This window comes from Vanellus vanellus, assembly GCF_965231255.1.
Source record: "Vanellus vanellus genome assembly, chromosome: Z".
NCBI lineage: Eukaryota > Metazoa > Chordata > Aves > Charadriiformes > Charadriidae > Vanellus > Vanellus vanellus.
Window position 1 is genome coordinate 8,277,024 of NC_138908.1, and position 15,569 is coordinate 8,292,592.

The 15,569-nt window shown below is 37.8% G+C and overlaps 1 protein-coding gene across 1 annotated transcript in view; it reads right to left on the reverse strand.

Annotated features, from left to right (window-relative positions):
• Nucleotides 1-15,569, reverse strand: part of MSH3 (mutS homolog 3) — a gene marked incomplete at its 5' end in the record, with an annotated part of 117,451 nt that overhangs the window by 64,851 nt on the left and 37,031 nt on the right. Inside the window, 4 exons of the mRNA XM_082497156.1 lie at nucleotides 406-515; nucleotides 1,096-1,180; nucleotides 7,990-8,104; nucleotides 9,321-9,433. Of these exons, the coding sequence (XP_082353282.1) occupies nucleotides 406-515; nucleotides 1,096-1,180; nucleotides 7,990-8,104; nucleotides 9,321-9,433 (423 nt within the window). The remainder of the gene's footprint in view (nucleotides 1-405; nucleotides 516-1,095; nucleotides 1,181-7,989; nucleotides 8,105-9,320; nucleotides 9,434-15,569) is intronic.

The window sequence follows — 15,569 nt, forward strand, 5'->3', positions numbered from 1 at the left end:
AACATCCACAGCTTAAATACATTAAGAATGTAAAGACTTACAAAGCAAGAAAGACATCAAACATTAATTGGCAAGTTTAGGAATAAAACATGCTCCAATTGCAGGTAATCTTCATTTGTTGTCTGAAAAAGGATACTGAATTAGAATGGTACCAAATCTGATTCCTGCATAGCAATTTCTAACTTGCTCCAAACCTACTACTGTGAACTACTTAGATGTTCTATGCCCCAACAGAGCAGTTTAACTCTTTTGAACCTGTATATAACGTCCACAGCTTCTATCATATACTGTCCTGTGTAAACTCTACTATGGATCTCAGGTCTTCAAGAAAAATAAGTACATTGGGTATACTCAACATCGTAATTATAAAATACAGATTTAACTCAAGATAAAGAACTATCTCACCTGGATTTCATGAGGGGCTGTGTTACCCATTTCTTCAATCTTCGACGCCCAAAGGAAGTTTTAGTATGATCCAAGACCCAGAGCAGGCTTCCTTTTGTTTTCATATCAGTCTAAAATAATAAAAAAGCACAATTATTTTTAACTGAACAATCAATGACATAGTGAAAGGATCTTCACCACACTCTTTAAACATTCTGTTTAGGCTTTAAGATAGGGCAACTGCCTGTTCATTTACCAATCTTGTTCACCAACAATGCCTTACATAAAGTACCTCCAACAGTCATAAGACACTTAAGTATGTTTTTCCTTTAGCCAGAAAATCTTTTTAGAAAATGACTGGAATAAATTAAACAAGACTGTGCATAAAAGCCTGTACAACAGCACAGAAGAAAAACCAAACCCTACGGCAGTCATATCACTTGACTGCTGTTGCTGAAGAACCAAAACTTTTTTGAAAGTTCTTTGCTAGTCAAAGTGCAATAAAATTTCTAACTTATACTAAAAGCCAGCACAGATTAGCTTTCATTTATGCCTCTGAAAATGTAATCCTCCTTCAGTTTATTCCCAGTTAAAATAATTTAAACTTTCTGGGCGAGATGTGCAAACTAACTTAACTCCATTGGGAACAATATGTCAAACAGCTGTGAAAATCTCAGCATTTACTAAAAAAAACATTACATTTGTCCTTACCTGATTCTGTAAAATTTCGAGATTTTTCATTGTTGTCCCATTAATTGTCATGTATTCAGTTTCACTTGACAACCGTTTGAAATTGCTGGAGAGAGGAATTTCTTATGTTATATTTTAAACTAGGGCACAGATGTAACTGTGAAACACTGTCAAGGTTCTTACATTAGAGAATTCATTATTTATGCAAAATTTTAAAAATCAATTAAGAAATTAAAATCTATTCAAATAAATTAAAGAACTGAACACTAATAACTTCTTTTAATTTACTGCTTGGGAAAACAAGATTTATGATTCACTTCTCAGTTTCCTACAATGACTGATAAAGCTCAGACTAAAATCCAGCTCTCCTGTTATCTAATCCTGATCCACTACATGGTTAAAGAAGTAGCCCTTCTTCAGTCTATGAGGAAATTGAAAAAGCATGTGCTTTTGTTAGTGTTCTGTTATGATCACTGTAGGATTAGGGGAAGGGATAGGACTAAGAATTAATACTTTGAGGGAGGAACAGACTTTTAACAAAACTCATCAACAAAACGGCACATGAAAATATATATCTTATTTTTCATTACTACTAAAAATTTAACCAGGCTGTATAGGGTATATTTAACCTATTTGATTTTATTTTTAATGTGAAATAACCATGACCAAAATTACTTGACTTTTTGACACTCCCTAAAAGAACTGGATGAGACCAACCCAAAGGTGGTGTTGGTTTAGAACCAACATTAATCAAATAATTTTATTAGATGTGTAATCATATTAGATATGAAAATTATTTCAGTCTCAGACATACACATGTGGTAGTCGGGACCATGAAGTGAAGTGCAAGATCTTCACTAAATGCTTCTGACAAATCAAGTCATGATTGTCTAGGTTAATCATACTGCTGACTGCCCTTTGCACAAAATCTAGGACACTCTTTATTGCCTTAGACTAAACAGAATGACTTGCTGGGTAGGATTTAAAACTGCTTTCTTGACTTTTCACAAAATTTTATTCAGTGCATTCAATTTTAAACACTCTAGAGTACTTAAATGTTCAAACTTTTCCGTTATGCACACACAGCTACATTATTGCTATATTAAAAACAAAAATGGCACTGTAACTTTCAGAAACATGAAGTATTCACACTGTTGTTATATATTTATGATGTATGCAGGTGTTTGGGCCCGCTAGCAAATTTGTTCCTAAATAATGGGTCAAATTAAAAGGGTTTTTTGTTTGCGTGGTTTGAGTTTTTTTTTTTTGTTTTTTTAAAGTACATTCAGCTGAGTGCCCTCAAGAAATTCAATGATACTCTGGAAGTACAGCCAACTCAGAACTATACCCATAGTCATAATTATTCTGCTTCAGCGTGCTATCACAGCAACCAATGAAGTTGACCAGCAAAACAAAAGCTTGGAGGCAAAAGCAGCAGCACTTTCCAAAGTACACAACATTATAAGCAACAAAACAATATTTCTTTTTATTATCTTCAGTCACAACTGCTGATGCTGGCAAAAATTAAATAGGACTGATTTCTGCTTGGCTCCCAATCCCTCTGATCAACAACACATCCTACTCACTCTTCCAAAAGCACCTCTTCTGCATCTAGGACATAGGTAAATTGCAGTTTCTCCATTTGCTGCATTTCAATTTAACACTACTTAAGTCTGTGATCTCTTAAATCCAGCTGGGTAAGGACCACCAGGCCTTTCCGCCCCTTCCCAAAAGCAAAAAGCACACTTTTGGCTGTTTCTATCAACCCTCAGCCACCCATATGCGAATTTCAAGATTGTGGATTTATTGGTTCTAGTGTTTCCCCACTTCACCTGGCCTCAGAGCACTTAACACAGAGCACATTCTGTTCACAGCAAGCTTGCTCTCTGGTAGCATTTAAAGACAACTAACTCTCCTCCACTGAAGAGTATATTTACTATGTTTTCAGAATCAGATATGCTAAAGTTGTTCTCACAGCATAAATTATGTGTGGTTTATATTATCCAGGTGTTTGCTTTATCTGAGCTACTCCACCCTGCTATTAACCCTGGTAATTGAGAGCTTAGAGTATAAGAATAATAGCCAAGATCAACTGCAGTATATGCCCAACCAACAATTCCAGATGTCACAGCACAGAACATGTTTTGCTTCCACCCCCTCATCTTCCTTCAGCTTGGGATCAGAACTTGATAAAAATGTGAACAAAGATAGACTCTTTGTAGGGAATTTAGGGAACGAATGGCATAAGAAGAAGGTTGTAAACAAATATTAAGTAAGTGCTGGTTTTGCAGCAAGGGTGTCAACACATTCCCTGTGAGAAATTCTAATATGCTGCTACCAGTCATCTCCTGCATCAGTTAAAAGGACCCTTCAAAATCACTTCAACTGGATCACGATGTCATAATTCTTTCTGTAGGTGACAGTGTGACCTGAGTTTCAAAGAACAGATTTGCAACTGTCTCAAGTACTTAGACAGCACAAAACACAAACGACGGAAATGGCTGGTAATTCCACTACCGCGGAGCAAGGTAAAATAGGATCATGCCATCTGGGCTGAGAAAAATAAAAAGAGGAAACAAAAAGAAACACAAGCTTCTAGTAAGATTTAGGAAACTTTTGGGGAATACTTATGAGAAAGAGGTTCCTACTCATGACTTTTCAGAGTAGAACCACACTTGATGATGAATATTAAAGGCTCACTATGATTGGTTTAGGACACTATACTACATCTTCAGACTTTGATTCTTATGTGTTACCTGTGAAATTAGATATTCTTGGTCATTCTGCCTCCTGAGAAGCTTGCAGTGAAGGACATTTTTTATGCTTTATTCATTATTCTCTCCACAGGAGATATTATACAGGGTTTTGTACTCAGTAACTCAGCTTAAGTGAATGCATGTTATTCAGATCAGTAGTTTTCAACTACTTTAATTCTGCAAATCTGTAAAAACTTTCCAGCGAAGCTGCAAGGCACTGTATTGAAAGCCTACTAAGCAGCAGATTTTCTTTGCTCCATTACCTTTTACAGACCTCTGGAGTCCATGTCTTTGAGATTTCTAAGGGTGAATAAACCACAGAACAAACTGATATAGGAATCCCTATTCAGCTTTAAGGAGTAAAACCAAGTGTCTCCGTTTCTCAGAAGCATTAGCTTTCTTTAGGTATGAAAGACATTTACCACAGTCTACGTAGCGAAGGACATCAAGCCCAGACTACGTTTTGTAGTGAATACGGCCACAGGTCTAGAATTTCTGATCTGGATCTCTGATGTGACACAAGTCCAGAAACTTCTGGCTAAAACCAGCAACAAAATAAAACAAACACACACAAAACAAAACTGAGAAATACAAAATAAAGAACAAGAACAGAAATGAGAGGACCTGGGAAAGATTAAGAGAAACAAAACTAATTTCCATCATTTTTATACTGAATTAGTCTTCTTTTCTCCACTGAACTGACCCCAAGAAGTGGGCCTGCAACCTTATTCTACCCAGATGGCTGCACTCCCTCAGCCCACTTTTCTTGCACACAGCCTCAGCCTACAAGCTCCAAATGTCCAGACTGCAAGAGGTCCCACCTGCTGCTCTTTGTCTGCAGTCTCAAGAGATAGTTAATCCTTTGCTAAGCACCTCTTCTTAGTGTCTGAAAACCACACCTTTCCTTTTTCGGTGCCTACAGCTCCTGAGCTGACTTTGAAACCTCCCTTTCAGTACTCCCTTTCTCACAGTGAGCATATACATTGTCTGTTATGCATGATGTTTCTGACATCATCAGTACCTAAGAGATACAAAAGCCTTATGAACACCATTCCCTCAATTTCTACAACATTTCCCCTGAAAATTCAAGGATGTCCACCATTTTAAGCTGAAGAACTTACATTTTGACTTCTCTCTTGATCTCATCTTGCCAGCTCCCTTCCACCCCTACTATAAGGCACAATCAAACACTTCCCCTCTTCTTGAATTCTTTCTCTCTTTCCCCTCCTCCCCCAAAGCCATTTTAACCCTCCCTTCTCCTCTTGCACTTGTGCCTCTGTCTTTTATCTTCACTGCTGGTAGTTTTCCAATCCCAAAGCTATTCCCTTCCTTCAGAAAGATACCCAGCTCTTCCATTCCCTGCATCTCCTGAAGTTCACCTATCACTGTTCAAAATCTAAGAACTACAGTCTCTCACATCTCCAATATATTGGAAAACATGTAGGTAAAATTAAAATACACTGAGACACATTGCCCCAGCAGCTGCTATGCAAATGATTATTTTTCAAGCAAAATTGGGTACTCAACTTATTTGAAAACCTCTCCTAGATGTGTACCAACCTCTTCTCAAAAGCCAATAAAGGTCTCTCAGTCTGTAAAGGTATTAGAACACATTGATCAAAAAGAAGTTGTATCATTCATTGTTAAATCGATTTTTATTTGCTGCTAGAGCTCTAATGCAGTCTAGCATATCCCAAGGTCCTACTAACAGCAGATATTTTTTTTTTCTTTTTAATATTTTGCTTTATCTAGCTTCATCTAAATATTAAACCAAAACTTGTTTCCCCCCTGCTAATAAGGATCCCTCATCACTTACATGATGTTTCACGACTCTTACTGGAATTTTTTTCAGCTGGGAGAAGAGTGTTTATCTGAAGAAGGTACAGAGGTGTAAGGAATTTTTTTGTCATTCTTCCTATCAAATAGGTCTTTTTCATCCAGATCTGTGTCACTTACATTAGTAAACTGAAAGCTATCTCGCAACTACGACTTCATGCTCACTGACTCATCAGTATATGCTTGCTGACCTGAATTCTCCTAGGAATTTTAAATTGCTTGACAGTGCAATGGAAGTATTTCGCTTCTATTTCCTGCAGAATCACAGAAGATCCATGAGCCTGACACCCTTTGCTTAAAAGGCTTTCCCTTTTCAGTATTTAGACAGTATTTTGCTGGTGTTAGGAAAATATCAAAGTTGAGTTTGCCTCAGTATTTGGCTCACTTTTTCAATATGTGTGACACACTAAAAACAGGAAGTAGAATTCAGTATCAGGTAGTCAAAGCAGTAAAGGCTTTAGAAATAAATACAGTAGAATCCAATCTCCTGAGCACAGGAACAAAGTTGTCCCAAAGATTGTATTTTATTTCCTCATAGTATATCACCAAGATACCAAATAGTTCACTGCCTTTCCACTCAGATGTTCATACATTCACATAAAATCCATTAAAGCAACCTCCAGCAGGCAAACGTCAACTCTAAGACTGTAATTTCCTTCCCAGTCTGTAATTAAATTTGATTTTAAGATGCAGCTATTACAACTGTGAGTGACTGTTGCTAGATAAACCTTCATGGAATTAATTCTACATGAAAGATGCGTTTTGTATTTCCCCCATCACTATATGTGATTGCACATAGGGCACTGAGACAATAGTGATCTACAAGCTTGATCGTGGAATGGCATTTCCTTGGAGTTCACTTTCTTCTTCAGAAACTCTCACAAAATTTCTCCATCTCCTGCCTCGCTACCCAAGCATTTTCCAAAAAAGCCAACCAAAGAGGATGAGCGGGACCACCATGGTGCTAGAGCACCACAAATCACAGCGCTTCTTGATAGATGAGGCAGCAGAGATTACTTAGAGATGGAGAGGGGAAGGGCCACTTAAGGAAGAAAATCTATTCCAAAATCCAGAAAACCCAGGTATATATAATTTCCAAATATTTTAGTAGATACCTGAAAAAATGTTTAAAGCTGAGATCTGCATTTTTTTTAAATACAGCTGCATTTTAAAAAAATGGTAATGTAGGGAGCCCTTCAAAACAAGCATCGAAAGGTTAAGAGTTTCACACAAGACGTGGATGATCTACAACTGACATGACACATTTCTGTTTCCAATTTACAGACAGACTTACTTTGTTAAATCCTGCATACTTACAGGACAGAGGAATACTGAGACAACCAAAAGAATTATTTTGCACAGGATCGATGACAGATAAAGCTGTTTAATTAAAGCATTCAATAAGCCTTAATGATAGTTTCAAACCCAAGCCAGGTAGGATAGCAATCTTTTATACTTGTGCAAGACAGGATAAAAAGATGCTTGAGTGGAAGTATCTTTCCATTTTCATTTGATTCCACCTGCATAAACCTGTTACGAATTTTGAGTACTCATTTGAGCATATCTAATAAACCTGTTAGGACTACTTAAGGGAAGACAAGATTATTTCTATGCTTGTGTGGTTTTGTAGTAACTTTGTGCAAATGGTGACAGTATACCAAGAACTTTTTGCATCATTGTTGCCCCACTCCTAGTTACCACTGACCTAACTCAAGGGATTTTTCAGAAAGCCAGGATGTGTTGAACGGCTGTTTTCTTTGTAATTGATAACTAGATTCACCAGCTCAAACAGACATGCTGCGTACTGTCTAAATATTACAACACATTAGCATTTATACCTGCTTCCAGAGTATAGAAAGAGAAAATTATTTACACACCTCTGGCAAAATACATTAGTTTTTTTAAAAAGCTCCCCAAAAAGCCCCAAATTTTGTTCACAAAGAAAAACTGAGGTTGAGATATGATGGCTGATATTGATTAACAAACTTTAAAATTTCCCTCCTAGTATCTACCAGGTTTTGCACCTTGTTTGCTTTCAATAACACTTGGCAGCAGTACATGTTCATTTACATTAATTATAGTGATGTCTAGACAAACATACTTCATAAAGATTTTCATGAAACACCACTTAAAAAAAAAATCTCTTTATTCTTTCAGTTCTGATTAGGAGCTTAAATGTAAAGTATAATTTTTACAAAGACTATGTTTATCAGCCTAGCGGGTCCGTTCATTACACTGTGAAAAAGTGTCTGCTAAAACTAACAAGATAACACTGGTACATAGATTGCTGCTTTGAATTGGAAGTTTATATAAGGCAACTTACCTTGGATTGTAAAGCATCTTTTCCAAATTAAATTCTTTGAGGTATGCAATTACTGCTGCAAGGGAGAAAATAACAGGCTTATCCAAGCTTAGTATTACAGATAGTTTTTGAGGACCTGAAAAAAAAAAAGTTATTTTCTTGTTAACTCACTATTTACTTATTGATTTTAGAAAAATCATAATCTATTTTTCAATTTAATCAAATAAAAATCTGTATATATGTATACAGTGTCTATGATATCTATAAATCAACGCAAATTGAGGTTCCAAAATAACATTTATGGTTCCAAAAATACAGAACATTACAATAATAGAAACACATTATGAAACATAAAACATTTGATGCTACAGGTTTTTCTTCATAAAAATGACTAACTTGTCTTAAGAAATTTCTAAACACACAAACTAAGAACTGAATTCTGAAATCTCCATCACAGTAGGCAACACCTGTGCAAGTTAAAAGGAATGAACAAGCCTCGGCCAGGTGCTGATGATTTATCTGCCTCAGCCAGTATGCAGAATATGGTTTCATCTTTGTGAGAGCACTATTCATGTTTGATAGTGTTTCTAAACAGTGCTCTACTACAGTCCCTGTTCCGGCTGCAACAACAGGAAAATTCACTCCATGATATCTCAACATAAAATGGTATTTTTCAAAACCATATTTAGTTTTTTCAGAGATGTTTTTTAGAGCTGTTCTTCTGTTCTTAGAGTATTAACAAGCACAAGAACTTGAAGAAACATTTCAGATGTTGAATAATTTCCCTCAGTTTCTATATACATGTGAATTTAAACCTGTTCAAACATATATCTTCAAGCTATGGGGAAAAAAAAAAAGGGGGGGATGCTAGCCCTGTACTCATTTCTTCTTCAATAATGTTCACTTTCAAGGTTCACCTCCTCCAAGCTCAAAAAAGATCCCAATGTGCAGAAAATTAAGCAAAGGTGGCAGAAGGCCTGCATGGATGAACAAGATGCTCCCGATTAACTCAAACATTAAAAAGGAGGAGTATGAGTGGAAGCAGGGACAGGTGACCCAGGAAGAATACAGAGACATTGTTCAAGCTTGCAGGGATGGATGGGGTTAGGAAAACCAGAGCCCACCTGGAGCTGAGACTGGCAAGGTACACAAAGGACAACAAAAGCTTCTATAACCACATTACTAGCAAAAGTACAACAAGGGAAAATACGGGCACACTGCTGAATGAAGCAGTGGATCTGGTGACGAACGACACGGAAGAGGCTGAGGAACTAAATGCCTTCTTTGCCTTGGTCTTTACTGGTACGATGTGCCTTAGGATGCATGCTTCAAGGACATTCTGAATGACATACCTGTAGTATCAGGCACTTCTTTTGCATAAAAATCAGTAACTAGCTGGAAAGCATGGCTGTATTCAAAATGGTGGTTTTCCATCCTTTCTATCCTAATTCTGTCATCCCGTAGCCTGCAAAGCAAAAGTAATTGACTTTTAGTATTTATGCTCCCTTCATGAAGAACACTTAAGTAGGTTACAAAGCTGTACTTTCTTTCATCTTCCCTTTGTTAAGAGTTGAGTGGGTAAAGAACAGAGAGATGAACTACTCCGGTGGGTTGAGAACATTTATAAATACGTGGTGGTTTTTTTAAACTTTTATTCTTTCCATTGTAAAAGCACAAACAAATAAAACTTAAAACAGCAACAGCAAGCAAAACCAAAAGAGACTTCAAGAGGTTTTCTCATATACTTGCAAAGTAGATGTAAACATGTTTTCATCAATCATAGCAAGTATTTGCCTTATCTGTTCTTAAAGACTTATGAGGACTAAAAGAAGCAATTCTCCTATGCTATCTAGTACCATATTTAATTATTCTTTCTCTTTAAAGGCTTTGTTCTATGCTGTACAGCTTGTTGCAACATTGACCTACTGCATCTTTTCCTAGACACAGACGAAATAAAGTATTCCTGCCCTTTGTTTCATAACTATTTGAAGACTTTACTCTTCCTTGTGCTATAGGACTTGATTTCTTTCAGTCATTTTGCAGTCCAGGTGGTCAAGGATGTTCATAGAGTCATAGAATGGTTTAGGTTGGAAGGGACCTTAAAGATCATCTAGTTCCAAACCCCCTGCCATGGGCAGGGACACCTCCCACTAGACCAGGTTGCTCAAAGCCCCATCCAACCTGGCCTTGAACATCTCCAGGGATGGGGCATCCACAGCTTCCCTGGGCAACCTGGGCCAGTGCTTCATCACCCTCAGAGTGAAAAATTTCTTCCTAACATCTAACCTAAATCTCCTCTCTTCCAGTTTGAAGCCATTCCCCCTTGTTCTATCACTACATGCCCTTGTAAAAAGTCCCCCTTCAGACTTCTTTTGGGCACTCTTCAGATACAGGAAGGCTGTTATAAGGTCTCCCCAGAGCCTTCTCTTGTCAAGGCTGAACAATCCCAACTCTCTCAGCCTGTCCTCATCGGAGAGGTCCTTCAGCCCTCTGATCATCTTTGTGGACCTCCTCTGGACCTGTTCCAACAGGTCCATGTCCTTCTTATCACAGTATCACAGTATGCTAGGGATTGGAAGGGACCTCAAAAGATCATCTAGTCCAATCCCCCTGTCGGAGCAGGAACACCTAGACGAGGTTGCACAGGAAGGTGTCCAGGCGAGTTTTGAATGTCTCCAGAGAAGGAGACTCCACAACCTCCCTGGGCAGCCTGTTCAAGTGCTCTGTCACCCTCACTGAGAAAAAGTTTCTTCTCAAATTTAAGTGGAACCTCTTGTGTTCCAGCTTGAATCCATTACCCCTTGTCCTATCACTGGTCGCCACTGAGAAGAGCCTGGCTCCATCCTCCATCTTATGTTGAGAGCTCCAGGGCTGGACACAATATTCCAGGTGTGGTCTCATGAGAGCGGAGTAGAGAGGCAGAATCACCTCTCAGCCTTCTGGCCACACTTTTTTTGATGCAGCCCAGGATACAGTTGGCTTTCTGGGCTGCGATCATGCACTGCCAGCTCACGTTGTGTTTCTCATCCACCAACACCCCCAGGTCCTTCTCTTCAGAGCTGCTCTCAATCCCTTCTCTGCTCAGATGTTATTTGTGCTTGGGGTTGCCTTGACCCAGATGCAGGACCTTGCACTTGGCCTTGCTGAACTTCATGAGGTTTGCACAGGCCCACCTCTCGTGCCTGTACAGGTCCAGGTCCCTTTGGATGGCATCCCACCCCTCCAGCGTGTCGTATGTTATTAATGACAATGCAGTCCTCCCAACGTCAGGAGTTCCTCCCAGTTTAACAGTACCAGCAAATGTAGGAAACTTACTCTGTTTTACCATTAAGCCAAATGCAATCTCTTCCATGAATCTGTCCCTACTGTCAGCAAGTAATTGAGAATTACAGCAGTACAGGGTTTCAGCTAGTTTTGCAATCCATGAGAAATTCATCTTGCCTGTTTCCTGTGACCCCTGCTTCCACAGCCTGCTTATGTAAGACAGCAACAAAAACCTTTATTCATCACAATATGCAAGAGATCAAAGTTGATCACTACCTGGGCTTGAGTGTCAAGCAGTATACCTGAGATGCCAAAATCTGACTCAGAGAAGACTCTGTGTGTGGTGTTTACAAGATACAACCTTTCAACACTGGTTGCATTTCCTAACTGCTCACTGAAATTAAAACTGCATGCCACATTATCAATTCAATTTGAAAAGCTGTTAATACAGCATTAAACAGACATGCTGGTTAAAAAACAAAACAAAAATCACACACACTCACCCTGCAACCTTTGCGCATAATTACGCAGCAACAGAATGAGCACCGAAGAAGCAGCCAGTAGAAAGCTGCCAGTAAAAGACATATATAAAACCTACTTGGCCTCAGATTATCCAGTCTCATACCACCATGGGACATGAGCTAACCAAATACTTCTAGCACATTGTAATTACGCCAATGAGAGGGATTGTGTAGGTATTATAGGAAGGAAATTAATCAATACCCTTTTCGCAGGGCTTTTGACTTCACAGGAAAAACAAAACTGACAAGTTTTCTGCATTACATTGTACATATTTCCATCTTAAAGGATCAGTATCCCTCTGAGGCTCAACTCTTAAAGATGAGAGTTATTTTCCTATAATATTCATCAAACTGTCTTAGAGGTCTGACTTTTCTCAGCACATCCTAGATGATCCCTTGCTTACTTCAAGTGCCTTAGTTTTAAGTGACTGATACAATTAAGTTTTGAGTCTTTAGACCCTCTGGGATTCCCTTCTGCCACAACCCTACACAGAATGAGCAAACATTTTTAAAGCAAACGGATTTCTGTAAAGGACAATTAGTCTGTGTTTCTCAACCTCCGATAGCAATCAGCTATTTTCTTCCTTGTGTTTTTCACTTGTTCCAACCTTCACTAATAATCTGCTCTAACACATCCATCCATTTTGCTAAATTAGAGTGTATACTAACTACAGCCTTTTGCAAGAATAACACTTCAGCACTAAACTTTTCAGAATCTGTTGTGTTATCTGGAGGCTAGCAGAGTACAACCCTTTGAATCAGTCCTACAAGACAGCAGGGCTCTTTTGTTGACTACATGTGAGTATGGACTTAAAGAAGTTTTTTTAAAACAGGATTTTATTTTTCATTTCTACTTCTTGTGTTTTCATAACACTGCCTTCAGAAAAGCAAGGTTTAGCAAGGTCTGCAGAGCTGATTTTTAGAACCAAAATAAAACCAGGAGACTTTGGGGGGTAATTCGTTGGATGACTCATGCCACACTCGTTTGTTTTTAAAGTAATGATTAAAAATTAATTGTAGTAATTTTTTTAATGCATTTTTGATTTTCTTTCATTTCATAACCAAATTTATCCAAGTCCTTAGCATAAACTTCAGCAAATGATAGTTACAATAAATATAACTTGACTGACTTCTTATAGTAGTACTTTTTTTTTTTTTTCATTAACTGTATTGATAGGAGAGAGTTCAAATTAGAATTAGATAACTCAGTGATTTGTAAAGATCTTCACATTATTAATATTTATATTCTAGATATGGCATCATCAAACAAATATCTAATGCTTTGTCTATCTGAAAGTATGCATCTGAGATCCTAAATTAAGTAAAAAACAGGAAGGTTATAGATATCTATTCAACATACGGAAAAATCTGAATTTTTATCAAGATGTATGAATACAAAATTTGTTGCAGAAGGTTTTCATGTCTGTCCTTTGTTTAGTCAGATGATCACCCATAGGCCATTTTTCTGATTATAGACAGAATGATATGTTGATGCTTATGTTGATGCTTTATCTCTCCAGCTACCAATGCCTATTTAAATCAGAAGTCAATTTGCCATCAACTTTTGTAAACATCATTCTTGTCAGAATATCCACAATGAACTGCTGTGCAACTCATCCAGTATTTTATTGATATCCTCTCCAGTACTTCTGAAAACAAGCAATCCTCATAGTCCCACGGCACTGATAGGGCTAGTCAATGATGAAACTGAACTTTTCAAGCTTTTTCACTTTCCTTGCACAAGTCCTTCTGCTACCACCCTTAAACGGATATTGAGCAGAGACGTTTCAAACTACCAACTGATGGTATGAATGAACCTATAGTGCCCCTTATTAAAATTCCTTGCTCTCTCACACTGGGATTTCATGCAGAACTCTTTCCTTGCAAGATGAGTTATGCAAGTTGCTTGAAGAGATGACCATCAGCCACAGTTAAGAATAAGAAATCAATGCATCCATAAATAGACGCATAAAGGATGGGATCCTAAAATACATCTACACAGACACACACACACTGTTGTGTACATAACTTACTACGTCCATTCCAACCTATACTGTTCTAGGATTCTGTTACTGTAGGGACTAATTTATCTGTCACCTGCTGGGAAAATGAAAAAGGATCAACATTGCTGGGTTTTATCCCTCTATTTATCTGACAGTTTGGTGCATCCACTTAAAGATCCATTTCTTACAAAGTGCTGCAGGAAAAATATTTAAAACAGATCACTAAATTTTTTGGGAAAAAAATTCTTAAGAAAAATGACTAAAAAAAAATGCGAAAAGCTAGAATGTCAAACAATAGAAATAAAACTATTTTACAAAAACTGACTCAAAATGTTTTAAAAAAAATAATAAAATCTTCTATTGTAAGAATGAACTTGCATATAAGCACAAGAGCTCACTGCAGTGTGCTGAATAAAACAGGAGTTTTACTGCTGTACAATTCACAACTAAAGAGGCATAAAGTGCATACAGACTTCCTGAAAAACAAACACATCCAAACTAAGTTCTCTGAAAGTTCAGGAAGACTTCCTAAGGAAAGCAAGTAACTCCAGAATTTTACCTTCCAAATACTATCCTGCCCTGCACATTCTGCTTTAGAACTATTCAAATGAAGGGACCAATACTTTACTGTACATCCATATATCACAACACAACTCCATAAATGATACAGAATTTGAGAAGGGACATCTCTGCTCCTAAAATTTAGTGAGAAGTTTTTATTTCTGATGCTAAGCACAGTTTTATAAAGCACAAATAACTGTTATTTCATTTTTCCTATATACCTTATTCAAAGTGCTACTTTCTTTGCACTTCTCATAGTGCATTCTGCTAGGACAACCAGCCTGTCCCTGAGCAAAAACGTCTACACTGCCCAGTACAGTAAGGTAACCTGAATGATTTATCCTTTCAGAAATCCAAGTATACGGTGTCATCTTCCCTTATTAACATGCTTAGCAGATACTGTGTTTCCTTTATTTGTCATCATTGTGCTACCTTTGCTATACAATTGCTTTTAGCTCAGGGGCTGTAGGTTTGAACTTGTCTATGAGAACTGAAGAACAGTCATCCTTCCTTTTTCAGTAAATCTTGGCATGCAGCTCCAGTAGCTTCTCTGGCAAAACCTCAATGACATTTCCAACCAGCTGTTCTTTTGGCACTGAGTGCATACATTTTTATAAGCACAGCTTTTTTCTTCTGCCAGAGTAAAGTACTTCTCCACATTTGCTCTCAACAACCTTCAGATACCAGAGATGGAGACAATGCTGTTGCGAGGAAAATGGCAGCATGGTCACCATCTCTGAGTATGTGCCACTCTCAGAATGATATGTCACTGCTGCCTGTAATAACCAAACAATAGTTACCACACGTATACTATCAATATACTACATACAACACATTATCCTCATTTATGCTACAAGCTGCTGAAAAGCCTAGAAGCAACTCTAACACACTTTAACATATATATACAAACACACATATATACACATAGATACATATGCATATAAACACACACACAGAAAAACCTGGGGAAAACTCCTTGCTTGCCTTTTACTATCCAAACTATCAACATTTCTCAACGTGTACATCCTGATTTCCTTCTAGTCACCTCAGCAGAACTACAGCTGAAAAGAACCATATCCATAAGCTCAGAGTCTGGATCCAAGAAACTTGAAGAAAACATTCTTTTAGCTTTAGGAACTCAAGAGATAGGAGCTGTCAAGGAAGTAGAGCAAAGAGGTTACCGGAAAAGCAAAGGGCAGAGGGTTGTGCAGGCACTCCATGAAACTCTATGCCTTCTGTGAGAACAGAATTA